This window comes from Enhydra lutris, unplaced genomic scaffold (genome assembly GCF_002288905.1).
Source record: "Enhydra lutris kenyoni isolate GAN:26980312 unplaced genomic scaffold, ASM228890v2 scaffoldscaffold12, whole genome shotgun sequence".
In the NCBI taxonomy this organism is placed as follows: domain Eukaryota; kingdom Metazoa; phylum Chordata; class Mammalia; order Carnivora; family Mustelidae; genus Enhydra; species Enhydra lutris.
In genome coordinates, this window is record NW_019154096.1 from 43,181,206 (window position 1) to 43,198,800 (window position 17,595).

The 17,595-nt window shown below is 37.5% G+C and overlaps 1 protein-coding gene across 2 annotated transcripts in view; it reads right to left on the minus strand.

The window, feature by feature from the left end:
* Positions 1-5,847: 5,847 nt before the first annotated feature.
* The window catches only part of LOC111144844 (chondroitin sulfate N-acetylgalactosaminyltransferase 2), a 42,361-nt gene continuing 30,613 nt past the window's right edge, over positions 5,848-17,595 (minus strand). The window contains exons 7-8 of one of the 2 annotated variants that reach the window (XM_022499382.1): positions 12,264-12,345; positions 5,848-6,990 (exon numbers count right to left, since the gene is read on the minus strand). In XM_022499382.1, the coding sequence (XP_022355090.1) occupies positions 6,698-6,990; positions 12,264-12,345 (375 nt within the window). In that variant the 3' untranslated portion in view covers positions 5,848-6,697. The remainder of the gene's footprint in view (positions 6,991-12,263; positions 12,346-17,595) is intronic. The other variant, XM_022499385.1, reaches the window with a different exon arrangement.

Here is a 17,595-nt window from a genome sequence, read left to right on the forward strand (position 1 = left end):
ATCAGCTGCTAAAGTTACGCAAAATGTAAATATCCAAGCAAAACCCCAGAGAGGTTGAAGGAAACTCTGAAGCCAGCTTTTGCCTTGAGGGCAAGGATTATGAGCTTCCATTTTCAAGTCTACATGGGGATAGAGAAGAAAGTTCAGGGCATATTCAAGAAGATGGGTCAAATAGGAGGCCCCAGCCCATAAAGCTGACATCCTAAAGAATGACCCTTCACCATAATAGCGAACTTGCAATAAAATGCTTCTCCCCCAAACCCATTAAAGGGATTAAAGAAAACTGCCTGTTTTGAACCTTGGCACTGAATGGAGGTTGGGAAAATTTACCACTGATAATTTGTAGCCACAAGTCAGTGAATTTCATTAAGTTTTGCAGCAAATATCACATTGGTCAAAAAAACGATAAGCTGAAAATCTAGTTTAATGTGGCTCTGAACTATGGGTACTATCTCTAAGTTAGCCAGCAAAAGCAAACATTCTGAGATTCTAGTTTAAAAAGTCTCTCCTTATTAGATGTGTCCGTTTAATCCACCTGTTGGATTTTTTAAAATTCATTTTCATTTCTTGAAGAACCAAATAAAGGCTCTTCCCCAAATTTGTTTGGTTATAATTCTGAAGAAATTACCAGAGTATAACACAGTGGGAGAAGACTGGAAAATATGAAATGGGTTAAGAAACAAAGGGCATGGTGGACACAACAACAGGTCTAACATGTTCGCAGAGCTTTTGAAAGAAAGAATGATAGAGACAATCAAAATATAATAGCTGAAAATCTTTCAAAATTGATAAAAGAATAATCCAAGGAACCCAAAGAATCTCAAGCAGGATTAGAAGAAAAAAAAAACAAAAACCCAGCACACAGACATATCATAGTGACACAGAAGAGAAATAAAGAGGAGATCCTGAAGGCAACCATGGGAACAAGGGTGATCACTTTTAAAGGAGTATCAACTGTTAAGCTGACAGTTTACTTCATAAGGGAAATAACTGAAGCCAAAAAAAACAGTAGAATAACCTCAAAGTGCTAAATAAAATTCCCAACCCAGAATTCTATACCCTTCAAAAAATATTTTTTAAATAAGACAAAGATACTTACAAACCAAATGGAGTTTGCTGTCAGCAGACCTTCACTAAAAGAGATTCTAAAGTTTGACTCATACACTATATACAAAGATTATTTCCAGACGCATCATAGATCTAAGTATGAAAGGCTCAACAAAGACGAGAAAGGGAGGTTATAGGCAATCTTATGCAATAAAGCATCTAAAAGAAAATATGAAAATTTCTTCTTTACTTTGGATAAAGTTTGCTTTGTCAAAGTTACTTTAGACAAAGGTTTCTTAAATTGGGATACCAAAATCATTAGCCATAAAAGAAAGAAAATAATAAAATGGACATTATTAAAATTAAGAGTTTTTGTTTACTAACAGATACCATTAAGAGAATGAATAGTCCCCTGCCTAGGGGAAAATATTTGCAATACATAAATCTGACAAAAGACTCATATCCAGAATACTGAAGTAAATCCTATCAATTTTAAAAAAGGCAATGAAGGAGTGCCTGGGTGGCTCAGTTGGTTAAGCATCTGCCTTCAGCTCAGGTCATGATCCCAGTGTTCTGGGATTGAGCCCCACATTTGGCTCTTTGCTCAGCAGGAAGCCTGCTTCTCCCCCTGCTTATGCTTTCTCTGTCAAATAAATAAAATCTTTAAATAAAGGGCAATTAAAAAAGCAAAAAAAATTTACTAGGCATTTCACAAAAGAAGATACTCAAATGGCCAATAAGCATATGAAAAGATAATTAATATCATTTCCCTAGTGATAAACTAAACTAATAAAACCAAAATGAAATAACTGTACACACTCAACAGAGATTAAAGAGTCTAAATTGAAAACACTGAAAATACTGTGCTGGGACAATGTGACACAACTGGATCCCTCAAATGTGGCTGGTAGGAATCAGTTATTTACAAGGACTGAAAAAACTGGCCAGCCTCCCACAAGGTTAATGCAGGAAAAACAAAAGGCATAAATAAACAATACCAGGAATGAAAGAAAAGGCTATTCACTATAGATCCTGTACATATTAGAGATAACTAGAGGATATTATAAACAACTTTGTATATTTCATCTAAATTTTCAAATTAATCACCATAAATTCCTAGATCACATCTTAAATAACTCAGTCAAAACAGACTTTTAAAAAAAAAGGTTTATTTCTTTTGGAAAGAGAGAGTGAGAGAGAGTGAGCAAGAGTAGGAGGGGCAGAAGGAGAGGGAGAATCTCAAGCAGACTCCATGCTGAGCAGAGCCCGAATCTGGGCTCAATCTCATGACCCTGAGATCATGACCTGAGCTGAAACCAGGAGTCCGATGCTTACCAATGTGCCATCCAGGTGCCCTAAAACTGACTTTAAAGAAGTAGAAAATCTTAATAGTTCTACAATCATTAAATAAATTGAACTGGTGATCAGAAATCTCCCATTTAGAAAACATCACAGTCAGGTGGCTTTCAGGTAGTTCTGCCAAATATTCAAGGAAGAAGTAATTCCAGTCTTACAAAACTTCTTTAGAAACAGTAAGAAAGAATACCTGTAATGTACTTTACAGGCTAGCATAACCTTAATTAAAAAAAAGCCCAACAAACATAAGAAGGGGGCATTCTTACTCATGAACACGGATGAAAAAACACCTGAAATATATATACATACACACACACCCACCCACATGAGTATATACAGATATGCAAATGAAGTGTGTGTGCGTGCGCACACACACAAACACACACACACACACACCCCAAATCCTGCAATGTATAATAAGAATAATACATCATGAAAGACTGGAGTTTACCCTACGAATGCAAGAAACTTCAGAAAACTGATTAACTCAATTTAATATATCAAAGATGGAAAAAAATCATATGATCATCTCAACAGATACAGTAAAAGTATTTGATAAATGCTCTCAAGCATGATAAAAACTCACTAGGTAGTCTTTTTTAACTTGATAGAAGGTATTTATAAAAACACTTCCAGCAAATACCATACTTACTGATGAAACACTGAGAATGTTCCCCTTGAAAATCAGAAACATGGGCAGGAACTCCACTATTATCACTTCTAGTCAACACTGCATAATAAAATCCCAATAAACACAGTAAGACAAGAAAAATAAAGATATAAAAACTGGAAACAAAATTTTCACTACTCATAGATATATGACTGCATAACAGAAAACATACAACAGAAACTAGAAATACATTACCAGAATTAAGCATTTTGGCAAGGCTGCTGAACCCAAAAGTAATTGGACTTTTAAATACCAGTAAAATATTAAAAAAAAAAAGACAGCTATAATGGCATATAAAATGCAAAGTATGTAGGGAAAATCTATAAAGTAATACATGTAAAACCACTGTGTGAAAAAGTATAAAATTTAAAGACAATAAAGACCTAAACAAACATGTCATGTTCAAGGATTGGGAGACTCTGTATCATAAAGATGTAAATTTTCCCCAAAGTGGTCTTATAGATTCAATGAGATTCCAATCAAATTCATGAAAGTTTTGTGAAATTTAACTAGCTTATTCAAAAATGTATGTCAAAGTGCCAGGGCTACAAAGAACCATGACAATCTTTAAGAATAAGGCAAGTGGACTAGCTCTCAGAGATACTGACTTGTATTAAGCTAAAGTAATTTAGACCATGATGTAAGGTATGGTGATGGACAGAAAGCCTAATTGAACAGATGAGAGCCCAGAATCAGACCTGTGCATTTGGACATCTGATGGATGAGAGTGGTTCTGCAGGTAAAATATGAACTATATTGTAAGGTGATGGTGGAAAAAGTGTAATGCAATCCTTAGCTTGTGTTATACACAAAAAGCTCCTCCAGTTAGGTTAAAGACCTAACTAGGAAAAGCTATAGATGAGGTATTCAGAAGACAATACAGAACACTAGCTTTAAGTTATCTTTCCTTAATATGAGGTCATAAGCCAATAATAAAAAGTAGAATACATAAAGGAAAAAAAATAGTCCCATTAGAGTCAATTTTTATTAATGAAAAAGTACCACCAAGAATCGGAAAAGACAAGCCACGTTCTGGGAAAAGATACTCAACCAACAAGAATTGGTATCCAGAATATGTGAAAAATTCCTAAGAACTGATAATAATGGGCAAGAGGACCGAAATGCAAACTATAACTACAATTCATGCCTAAGGTCTATTAGATTAGCAAGAATTAATAAACCTGACAAAATTAAGTGTTGCCAAGGATGCAAAATGAACTCTCCCACAGTGCTGGAGATGGTCCATTTTGGAAAGGAAACTGAATGTACACACAAACGATGACCCAGCATCATTATTCCTAGAGAAACTCTTGTACACTTATAAGAGACATGTAAAGCAGTATTCATGACAATACTGCTTCTGATAGCAAAAGCAAACAACAAACTATGAACGACCCAAATATCTATAAAAAAATAAAATTACTGAATATTTAGTATATTCATACAGTGGAATACTAGTCAGTAATAAAAATGAATTTTGAGACTAATATGAATGAACCTCAAAAATATAATACTGAATGAAAGTTAGAGAATAGATAATGAAATAATATGCAAATAAATTTAGAAACAGGCAAAACTACATAGTCTTTTGGGTAGAGGTACATAACAGTTGGGAAAACTAAGAAAAACAAATGAAAAATTATCACAGAAATCAGAATGGTCACTATTACAGAGAGTGAGGGTATGTGATCAAGAAGGGGGCCATAAAGGCCTTTCAATGATAATGTTATCTTAATCTGGGTAGCTGTTTGCTTTATTATTCTTTAAAGTACACAATTACATCTTTTATCCTTTTTCATATTTATGGTATTTTGTAACGGAGAGAAATTACTTATCACATTTTCATTTAGCTTTTGGTAATAAAATACTTTATTGGTACCATTTAATGTCAAAAACATAGCATATACTGTTTCCATCACTTAGTTTCTATCTTTAAATTAAAAGCTCACTAAGGTAAAGTCATTTGATTCTGTCAAAAAAACAAGCTGCAACTTACCTTTGCAAATAATTAGCTTCTCTCACTTTAAATACCTACACTCACTGGTCTTCATAATAAATAATTGTATATAAAAAGAGATATTGGCCTTAATAATTCTGCAGAGAACATTTTACACATCTTAAAAAAGCCTAAATGCTACCCAACTTAAAACTTGTACAAATAATTTATTAAGAATTACTGTAAAGTGAATTCATGTAGCACCAAGAAATTTGGGATTTATACTTTAGGTGATAATGATTCACTGAGTAAAAAGAGTAGATTTTTCTTCTGTGAATTCTCAGGGGTTTATATACAAATAGAAAGGATACAATATAGGTCCCTTTTAAAAGCCAAAGGTTCAAAATCTGTGCATGCCTTTCACCATATCTCCAATTTCTGGATCTAGCAATGGACCGTATGGTAAAAGATCCATGTGTGATAAATAACATAGTACAGTCCTATCTGAATATAACTTCTTATTCATCTTGTCTCATTAACATAATTTATACCTCAATTAAAATGTTATTCTATCTGCAGACAATAGATTTCTCTAAAATATTCTGTAATTCGGATTTCTATTCAGACTTTCTCCTTCACCTCTTTTCTCAAGTCAGTATAATTTTATGGTAAACCTCATTAAACTGTTTTTTTTTCTCCCTTCAGTGAAACTCAACTCAAAGTATCATAATATTATAAAAAGAGATGTAGCTTTTGTTAACATATTGTAAAAAGAAGGATAATAAATACATATGGATTCATGCTAAATAAGACAATGCAAAGCAAAAAACACGCAACACCATGCTATGCTCATCTATTCTGAATCACTACAAGAAGGCCCCGATAGCACCCTGGCTCATGTAAACTGATGTTCCCAGATATCATTAGTGCCCTATGCTCCAACATAATTAAATGTTCTATTAAAGACATTTCCATTTTATTTGTTTGTTTAAAACAATTTATAACAATGTTGACTACTAATCCTGATAACAACACATTACAGTTTTAATCAAGTCATAGATTCTAAGCTAAAGTATTTTCTACCATCATCCATTTATTTAAAAACACATTCAGGGAGCTAAGCAACATTCAGTTTAAGGGGTTTTTATTTCTTTTGATTGATTGTGAATTTCAGATGTGTCATTTAGTCATCCTCTGCTTCAATGAAAAAGAATTCTTCAGGCAACTGACTAAAGATCTTAATTTAAAAGCAAGTTGACTTGGTGGTCAGCAGGGGAAGAACCCTTGTCTACACACTGCATCAAATATTACTCTTTCCTCTCTGCAGGAGCTGGATGCTCCTGACCTACCATGAGCATAACACATTCCAACCCTCAACCCATATGCAACCAGGGCACATTAGAACATGGGTACAGGGTAGAAACTAACTCAAAACTACTTTTGGGGCAAACACCAGATTTTGATTTGTCAGCGATTCCATAGTATGGTATGCCCACAAAACAGGCTTTGCACTGAAACACTTGATTTTTTCTTCTCATAACAAGTTAAACTGCTTAAGTAAAGTAATATCAGAAAGAACACAAAAGATAGGCATGTCTTCTCTGAAAGAGGCACTGCATCTGGAATTGGAATTAAGGCTAAATAAATAGTGCTGGTTTGTGGTTCAGACTAATGTGCCAGTGATTATGTTAACCGACAGCTTCACTATTTATCCTGTATGCCTGTTTGTGAAGATGCGTCTCTATCTCCTCCCTGAAGACCAGCATTCCCAGGTGCGAGTGAGAGGCCTCGTTCATGGCTTTGGACTGGATGCACATACGGTACTGCTCAGGAGTCAACTCATCAGCACAGCGTTTCTCATGCCAGAGGTGGAAAAGGCCAGGAACTGGAGTCCGAATCACAATCAGGTCACCATGTAAGTATTTTCGATAAAGATGAACATCTTCTCCACCCCAACCTTTTACTTCCATGTCAAATCCACCTGCAGGATGAAAATTGACACTACAGGTAAATGTCTGACAGCCAGAGCACAGTCAACCCTGATAAGAATTAAGATGTTCTGCTTCAAATGAGATGGCACAGTACAGCCCAATGATATCTGATATAGAGGACTGACATTCTGGTTTGGAAGTCCAGCTAGAAGCTGAGATCTAGGAGCTCAAGCCTGTTGTTCAGAGTATCAAAATAAGATTAAATATTTAAGAATGCTTTGTAAATGTCTAAGTTATATAGAAAATCTAGAGAAAGTCAAAGTAGAAGGAAATAGAAATTATCCATAATTTCAGCACTATTAATATTGTAATTAATACAGTTATCCTTTGAGATACAAGTTTTTCTGGGTCACAGACAACTTTCCAGAGTGGAAAACAGAAGAAATGGCTAGTCTGAACATCCACATTTGAGAATGGACACACAGGTGATTTAAAGTCAAAGGAATGGATGAAATTACTGAAGGAGTTTAGAAAGAAAATATGGCCCAGATCTAAATGTTAAGCAATACCAATATGTACAGGTTAAACATGCAGAGAAAGATAAATCAGCAAGAGACTGAAAAATGGTCCCAGAGGATGGAGAAAATTCTGAAGAATGAGCTATCAGAGAAGTCAAGTGAAAAAAGTGTCTTCAGGAAGAAACGGTCAAGCATGTGCTGCTCAATAAATTAACTAAAAAAAAAAAACAAAACAACCCCAACAACAACTAGTAGACCTAGCAACATAAATATCACTTATAACCTTACCTACTAGAACAATTCTGATGGAGTGATGTGGCAAACGGCTTACTGGACTGGGTGAACACATGAAATGGGAGATAAAATTGAGACTATTTTCAAACTGGCTTAGGATGAACAACAAACTTTCTAAAGCATAGAGAACACAAACCATTTGGAATTTTTGGAGAATTAGCAAAGGTTCTTAAAAACCAAGAACAAATCAATTCTTCAATTAAGAGCTAGGTTTCCAAATTATCTCTTCTATCAAATAATTATATGCTACTTAGTTTCATACTCACAGGATGACAATAATCCTGAGACCTCTGAAAAGTATTACCTTAAATAGTCACAGCTTTACTAAAAGCTATGTCTAATACATACTGGTTTTTCTTCTTTGTAGATAAAAGGTCTTCAAATATTAGAAATGGTGTAGATACTTAAAATAAATGGGGGACTTCCAGTTTCTGGTCCAGCATATATAGGGCTTCAAAGTCATATTGTCCTAACAAGAAGTAAAAAACTAAACTGAAAAATAAACAAATTTTCTCAGATCCCTCAGAGAAATAAGGTCACGAGCAAATTGGAGAGACAGGCAGGTAAAACAGAACCATAACTATGTGAGCAGAAACCCACTACTAGAAATCTCTAGGGGAACCAGTACTAGGGTAGGAAAAAAAAAAATCTGAACTATAGATGATAAATCGCTAGAGGCTCAGAGGACCAAGTCTGAGAGTTGAAAACTCTGGGTCGTAAGAGGGTCCCTATGCATGTGTGAGTTTACCTTTTGGAGCTCTAGCAGGTTCTCACTGTGAAGACTGGAGCAAAATCCCCTAGTGTTTTCAGCAAGGGCAGTGGGAACATAATCATTCTGAAACATGCCAGAGCACTTTATTCTTCTTAACAAGGCCTGCCTTCAGGAGAAACTATTTTACTACAGTCAAACCTACCTGGAGAAAGGACATACTCAACTTCAGCCCACACTAGTCATCCTGTCTCACTTAAGGTTGGGGGGAGTGTCTGAGAAATACTTGTGAGGTTAACGGTCCAGATACATAATCTCACTAAAGGGCTGAGACCTAATCACAGGACTATGGAATGTTTCCTCTTTCTGCACGCCTCACCACCTATTATTAAAGGCCTATTTACTGCAGTTTCCTTTACCCAATATATCATAATCAGCTATGAAGGAAAAAATGAGGCATACCAAAAGACAAAAAACAGATTGAAGACGCAGAGCAAGCATCAGAACCAGACTCAGATATGGCAGGGGTATTGAAATTATCAGCCTGGGAATTTAAAACAACTATAATTGATATGCTAAGGGCTCTAACAGAAAAAGTAGACAACAAGCAAGAACAGATGGGTAATGTAAGCAGAGTGTGACAGATTCTAAGAAAGAATAAAAAAGAAATGCTAAAGATAAACAGTGTAACAAAGGAAGAATGCCTTTGTATTGGCTGAGGAAAGAATCTCTGAGGTTGAAGACATGTCAAGAGAAACTTCCAAAACTGAAAAGGCAAAAGAAAAGCAAAGAGGATGGGGGTGGGGAAGCCAGATCAGAATAGAATTTCTAAGAACTGTATACAAAAGGTATAACATATGTGTAACGGGAATATCAGAAGGAGAGGAAAGAGAGAAAGGAACAGAAGCTCCAAAATGAAAAAGGCCAAATTCCAAACAAGTGCTGCTGAGAAGCCAGGGGCTCCCTTTCTATCCCGCCCATAGTCATAAGGTAGAGGATATACCCCAGGAGGTAGTGGGACCCCTGACCCTCCACCCCATGTCCTACTCATAACACAGGGGAGAGAGAAGTTTGCCACTGTCTCCACCCCCAGCTCCAGAGGAGGCTCGGAGACTTTTCCCTGGGGAGGAGCCAGTGCATAAGAACAGACTGCTCCAAAACTCTTCCCGAAGGAACTGACTTTATTTGAAACAGTGTGCAGAAGTTCAAGCCTAAGGGGGCTCTTGAACATAATAGAGATTTTGGTGGTAAGCAATTAAGAGAAGGCTGATAGCTCCATTAGAGCAATAAGCTAAAATGTAGGCCAGCTAGTTTACTGGAGAGAACAGGGAAAGAGACAGATAAGAAGAACCCTCCTGAGGTCTGAACAAAACTCAAAGATGTGCCTCAAAAACTACCTTGCAAAAGGGTTCAATTTAATTGGGTCAGACTGCAGAGCCATTTTTATGCCCCAGAGTACTGTCAAAAACAAGAGAGCAATGAGTAGAGCCTAACAAGTGGGGGTGTTATCAACAAAGGCACGGAGACCATAAAAGACAGCCCTACTAGGGGCACCTGGGTGGCTGTCGATTGAGCACCTGACTTCAGCTCAGGTCATGACCTCAGGGTCCTGGACTGATCCCTGTGTTGGGCTTCACGCTCAGTGGGGAGTCTGCTTCTCCCTCTCCCTTTGCCCCTCCCTCTGGTCCTCCTCTCTCTCAAATAAAGTCTTTTTATTTTTACTTATTTATCTTAAAAAAGAGAGCCTTACTAAATCCATGTCATCTCAGAGTGACTGTGCCCATGCCCTAAGGAGTGACACGAGAGGCTTCATATTGCCGGGGAAGGGGGAGATAAAATTCATTAAAATAGTAAAGTCAAGTCAATAAACAAGCAAAAAAAAAAAAAAAACAGAACAAAAAACAAGCCCTGGAGTCAGGGGGGAATCAATATCCAGACTCACCATGATATATTACCTAAAATGCCCCGTTTTCAAGAAAAAAATTATGAGGCACATAAAGAATTAGAAAAGTGTGATCCATATACCAGAAAAAGTAGGCAAGAGAAACTGAGGGCCCAGATGTCAATTTCAAAACTATTATAAATATGTTCAAAGAATTAAAAGAAATCATGCTTAAAGAAGTAACAGAAGGCAAGATGATAATGTCTCATTAAATAGAAAATATTAAAGAAGAGAGAGAAATTACATATATAAAAAGAACCAAGGGGAAATTCTGGAGTTATGGGGCGCCTGGGTGGCTCAGCGGTTTAAAACCTCTGCCTTCGGCTCAGGTCATGATGCCGGGGTTCTGGGATCGAGCCCTGCATCGGGCTCTCTGCTCAGCGGGGAGCCTGCTTCCTCCTCTCTCTCTGCCTGCTTCTCTGCCTACTTGTGATCTCTGTCAAATAAATAAATAAAATCTTTAAAAGAAAAATTAAAAAAAAATTCTGGAGTTAAAAAGGACAATGTAAATGAAAAATTCATGAGAGTAGCTCATTAAATCTTAACTAACAAAGAATCAGCAAACTTGAAGACAGACCAATTGAGATTATGCAGTCCAAAGAACAGAGAGAAAAAAAATAATGAAAATTAAAAAAAAGAAAAGAATAATAATAAAAAATAATGAAAAATGAACAGAGTCTCAGAGAAATGTGGAACACTATTAGCTATACCAACACATACCAAATAGGAATATGAGGAAAAAAATAATGAGAAAGGAGCAGTGAGAAATAACACGAGTTAGAAAGCAGTGATGTATCCTTGCTGTTTTACTAATCCAGAAATCAGGGAAAAGGGCATTAGTTTAACTTAATAGTCCTTTTATTACTATTTGCTATTTGCATGATTCAAATGTTACAATGATAAAGAGACAAGGTGGAGGAACTTCCACAATAAATGGCTGATTATAAAAAATAAATGTAAGATGGACTTAAAAAGTACACAAAATATATTCTATTACAAAATATAAAAAAAACCCCAATATATGCATGTGTATATATAGATATGTATGTGTATACATAAGTAAATATGTATATCTATGTATAGATGTATATACATATCTAGATATATATACACACACACACACGCATAAATATATAAAATACATTCTTATATGCTATGGAAGTGTAGCCACCTACTGATTAGGAGACATGGAATCAGGTTTCAGCCTGCTTTCTTAAACTATACTCTGATGCATTTTTTGCTGGGTAAGACTGAAGCTAGAGTGGGGCAGGAGGCTTAGACCAGATTCTTCAGGGTCATTTTGGCTTTAAGGAGTGGATGACTAAGCCAGTGACTCCAAGTCCCCCATTCCAACTTCAACCAGAGCTAGAAAGATAAGCTGTCTTTTCATTTGTTTTAAATACTAGGATTTCATTAACAGTTCAATAGACAATTAAAGAGGGTTTCATCTCTAAATTTAAAAAATGCAAAAGCCCTTGGATTAGATAATCTAACATTACTTCCAGATGTAACAATCTGTGAGCACAACACCAAAGTTATGTAGAGATCTTTTGTAAGAGTATTTGTAACAACTGCAAATATTGGCAACAAACCAAACAGATGATTTTAAAAACTAGTGTTTTGATTTTAAAGAAACAAGTAAATATTCTATTTTACTTTTTTAAAATGATCTCATTTTTGCTACTTAGAGACATTAATTATATATCTATTTTGCCTTTCACACCTCCAGATGCCTCTTTTTAGCTAATCTCATTCATAATTTAAGAGGAAAATACTTGATTCTGAGACCTTTGAGAAAAATGCCATAAGGCACAACAGTAAATATGTACACCCCTCTCCATAAATATAAGGTATACTTACCAATTGTCAGGAAATCTGATCGATACTGACAAGTCATTCCAAAGCCAAAATCTCGCCAAAAGCCAGAATCCTTTTTGTGAACCTTCAGTTAAAAAAAATAAATTCAATTTAATACCTCAAGAACTAGAAGAAGTTTCAATCAACAAAGAAAAAAATTAAAATTTTCCAGATAATAATTTTTCCTGTCATTTCTGTGACTGACAATGGATCACATGCATTCACATGATTAAATCCTTAAAAAAAAAAATCAACAAAAATACAGTACTGTCAGCAAAGGGTTCTTGCCACTTCAATTTAGCTGAATTTAAGCCCTCTGGCAAGATGCAAGCTGGGGTTACTAATAACCAAACAGTATTGTGCCTGAGCTCGAGGAGCTTACATTCCATTCTGGGAGGATAACAGTTGCATAACTCATACTATAATACACTGTAATGAATTCTGCACAGACCTTATTTGGTGCCTATCCAGCATTCACCTCCCTGCCCCTTACCTAACTGTGTACAGTTTTGCTCTGGCAATTACTTGGCTCCATGTAGCCCATGAGCTTCAGGGAAGCTCCTTCCACCCACAGCTTTAGATTGGACCATGCCTGTATCAGTGATACAGTGTCACCCAGTTTTTGCAGGAATTGATTGACTAACAGGAATTAGACAAAATTCAGGCCAACATGGTAAAAGGGGAGGGTTGTTGGGAACTCTGGAAAACAAGGCCCCTTCATTCCTCTGAGAGAACTACTAGAAAAGACACTTGCTTTTTTTGGATGGCGTAGGGCAGGAGTCAGCAAACTACAGCCTCCAGGCTAAATCTGGCCTGCCGCCTGTTTTTGAAAATCATTTATTGGAATACAGCCACACTCATTTGTTTACAAACTGTCTATGTGTATTTCATGGTACAGTGGCATAGCTGAGTAGTTGCAACAGGGATTTAACTATATGGCCTGCAAAGCCAAAATATTTCTCTGTGGCTCTTTACAGAATAAATTTGCCAACTCCTGCTATAGGGTGTAGATGTGAGGTTTGGAATTACTACAGTCCTTTAAAATGAAATTGTCACCACTGAAGTCCAAACAGAGAAATAAAGAGAAAATCAGGGCTTTGATGATATATAACCCCAGAATCAAGTAAAAGTTGACACCTGATAAAGATTCTTTATTTTATTCATGCATTCAGCAAGTGTTTTTACCCATCAGACATGATATTGAGAGCTGGGAACACAGCAATGAATAGAGATGACAAGGTCTCTGCCATCACAGAGCCTCTGTTTTGATGGAAAAATAGCAAATAAATAAATATGTATCTCAGGTGGTAATACATGCTAGGAAGAAAAATATAGTAGGAGAAGGGGAGACCATGAGAGACAGAAAGCCTATTTTGGATATAAAGGCCATATGAGGTCTCCTTGAAGAGATAACGTTCAAGCAGGGACCCTAATGAAATACTGAAGTGAGCTGTGAAATATCTAAAGGAGATCATTCCAGGCAAAGAGGGTAGCATGTATGATGGCTATGAAGCAGAAAGGGAATGAATGGGGCAAGAGCAGAGAAAATAAGGGCAAGAGCAGAGGAATGAGGTCCTGTGGACAAGAAAGGGCTATTAACATTTTTAAAAGATAATTGGTATTACAGTTCTTCTGTATGCATATGGTAATGATCCAGAAGAAGCATAATGCTAGGATAGGAGAGCCTGAAGGATGGCTGGAGGGGAGTGCTTGTTTAGGCATGAGAGATGAGCTCTAGTCCAAGAGAAAAGGACAGATTGGCCTTATGAAGGGATGTGCGCAGTTCCTCCACTGGGAATGGAGAGAGGCTGATGAGTCTTATGATAGAATAAGAAAGTGAAATGTCTGCTTCTCTGTTCTAAGTGAAATATGAAGCAAGGTATGTGGAGAGTGAGAAGTGGTGAGGGGTGTTGGGAGACAAGAGAAGGAGGACAGTATGGCTGGCCTGTAGGATGGACAGTGGGTAGATCATGGTCAGGCACAGATGTGAGGGCAGTTGTGGAACCCTGAGGCCCGTGGTCATGTTTTTAAGGCAGTGGCCCTATAGTGAGACTTTACTATAGGTGTGTTTCTTACCCTCCCTATTCCACTGCTCAAGGGCCTGTGTAAGAGTTGCCCTTAACCAGGCTGGGGTTCTAAGAGAAAACACTAGACAGGGTGAGGGATGAAGGTGAGTATGGCAAGGAGGCTGTGGATAATGACTGACTATAAAGTTGGAGTTGGGTAAGGAGAGACATGAGGATGCACACAAGAGAAGGGTGACAGAAAGGAGAGAGTTACCTCACCCAAAGTGCAAGGTTCTAAGACAGTTTCCTCTAAGAAATGAAGTTGGAACTAGGATGTGAGAAATAAGCCAGAGTTATTCAACTGAAAGATGTGCTGGAGAAAGGTCTAGACAAAAGAACAGGTTGTGCAAAGACTTGGGAGGTTGGAGAGAGCATGTGAGTGAAGGATGGTGGGACCACATTAGAGACAGAAGTAGAGGTGCCCACAAAGGTAGGTTAGAGCTCAGCCAACTTCTGCAAAAGAGCAGGCAGTAAATATTTTAGGTTCTGCAGAACATAAAGTCTGTCACAACTATTTATCTTAGCCACTGTAGTGTGAAAGCTGTCACAGACAATAAGTAATCAAGTGAGCATGCTGTGTTCCAATAAACTTTACTTATGGTCGCTGAAATTTGTATTCTTGAAAATATTTGTCAACCACTCTTCTTCATTCATGAGCCACAGAAAACTAGGCAGTAGGCTGTTTTGGCCAACAGACCGTACACTGATGACCCCTGGTCTAAGGGACCCACAGGGCCATATCAGAGAGAACAGGATACCTGGTCACATATTTTCACTTTATCCTAATAGCAATGGAAATTCTCTGAAGAGTCAGGGCAGGAGGAGTAATATGATCAGGCGACATTTTTGAAAGATCACTCTGGCCAGAGTATAGAGAAGAGATATAAGAGGGGAAAAGAAGGGATGCAGAGAGGATGGTTAAGAGGCAATAGTTATAATCTGGGAATGGGAAGCTGATGATATGTTCAGAAAGAAAAAATTAACATGATATGTTCAGAAAGAAAAAACTGCATGGGGGTAAAAAAAAAAAGATTGAGGACAAAGAACTGATAGAAGTCAGGAAGTGACTGAATGGGTAGGAGTTGGGATGAGAGGGAAGGATCAACCAAGGCTGACAGCAGGCTGCTGTCCTGGATAATGGGTATGTTGTAGTGCCATCCCCCAATAGTGGGAGCACTGAGGAAAGGGCCCAGAGCTGAATGATGCAAAGCTGGGTTCTGAGCATAATGAATGTGAGTGATCTACAAGGCAGCACATGAAAATACTGCAGATAGCAGGAATGAAGGGAATATATGGGTCTGCAGAGGAGGCAAATCTTGAGAGGAGTGGGAAGAATCTGAAAAAGCTGCTGTATGTAATGGGAGAATTGGCTGAAAAAAATAGAAGAACCAGGCAGTACTGACGACTCAGCTTAAGTTGGAACTAATAAGTGAGGTATGTATTTTCTTTTCTTTCTTTTAAAAAAATTTTTTTTTGGTTAGGGGAGGGCTTCTTCCCCTTCTAGACTATAAAGCTCCTAGAGGGCAGGACTTTTTATTGATTTTGATCACTGTTATATGTGGAGCACCTAAAACAATGCAAGGCACATAGTAAGCTTTCAATGAACATTTGTCAAATGAAATTAATTTATAGAGGCATAATTTCTGTGGCAAAACTAGGTTCCAATATTCTTATCTCCTTAGTCAAAACATAATCCTGGTGCAAAGTATTAAAACAAAACACTCCCCACCCCATGCAAATAAAATAAAACACTCACTCTGACATTTCTACCCCATGACAATTCTGATTTTACAAATATTAAGTCTTCCTTTATAACTTAGTTTCTTTAAAAAAAAAAAAAAAACTCCAATATTATATTATCACACTTGGGGAAAGGAGTCTTTGGTTTTGATTTTTTTTTTTTTTTTTAAGATTTATTTATTTATTTATTTATTTGACACAGAGAAACACAGTGAGAGAGGGAACACAAGCAGGGGGAGTGGGAGAGGGAGAAGCAGGCTTCCTGCCAAGCAGGGAGCCCGATGTGGGCTTGATCCTAGGACCCTGGGATAGTGACCTGAGCCAAAGGCAGACGCCCAACAACTGAGCCACCCAGGTGCCCCATGGTTTTGTTTCATTTTTAAACAACACATTTCCACTGTCTGTAATCCCTGATTGTTAATGTTTTATTGCATTTTTATCTCTCCCTGTCCTAAGCAAGTGGGGGGATGCAGGTGTCCACAGATAATCTACATCTCCAGCCCCCAGGCCCTCACAGGCTGCCAGGTTCACAAATCCATGTGGCAACTTGACACCTTCCCTTGGAGGTCTAATAAACAACATATACACCACCACACTCAGGCTGAATCCCTAATCTCTCCTTCTGCCATTCCTGTCTTTCATTCCTCACATCTAATTCTCCAGCAAGTTCTGTCAGACAAATCATACCTCAAATTTTCTCCACGATTACCATCCTGACCCAAGCCATGGTCACCTCCTTGGCACACTGTAAAAGCCTAACTGGCTATTTGTAGCTACTGCCACACCCCATCCATTCTTTACAGAATCAAAACCCTCCCCAGGCTTTCTATCACACAGAGCTTAAACTCCTTATAGCTCAACATGACTGGCCCAGCTTTGTGCCCTGTTGCCCACTGTGTTCTAGACACCTTAGGAAACCTAGTAGCTGTTCCTTTCTTGGGACTGTCTTTCCCCAGTTACTAGGTAGCAGGTTCTTTCCTGTTATTTGGATGGCCTCTCCAATAGCCTCATCTCAAAAAGGTCTTTCTGACTAAACACACCACAGAAACACCTAATCATTTTTCACAACTCAGCCCGTTTTAATGATCTGCATGGTATTTATTAATTGATTTCATCTTCTGTCTCTTCCTACCAGAATAAAGATTCTTGTGAATAATAACCATGTCTATATGGTTCTAGGTGCTGGGGATTCCAGCAGTGAATAGTGGCTGGCCTAGAATGAACCCCATTGGATGAATTATGGTAACACAGGCAAGTTTGTGCAGTGAATAAGAGTGGAGATACACTGCCCGGGCCCTTGGCCCCAGCCATGCCAGCTGTGCAACTGGGCAGGCACTCAACCACCAGATGGTTGTGTCCTCATCTGTAAAACAGGGGTAATAATAGCATATACCTCAGAGGTGTAAGAAGGATTAAATGAGTTAACATGTATGAAAAACAGAACAATAGCTTACCCAAAGAAAAGGATAGCTAAAAAAAAGTTATTATTAGCATTAAAATATCATAAAAAATACACATAATTTCCCTTT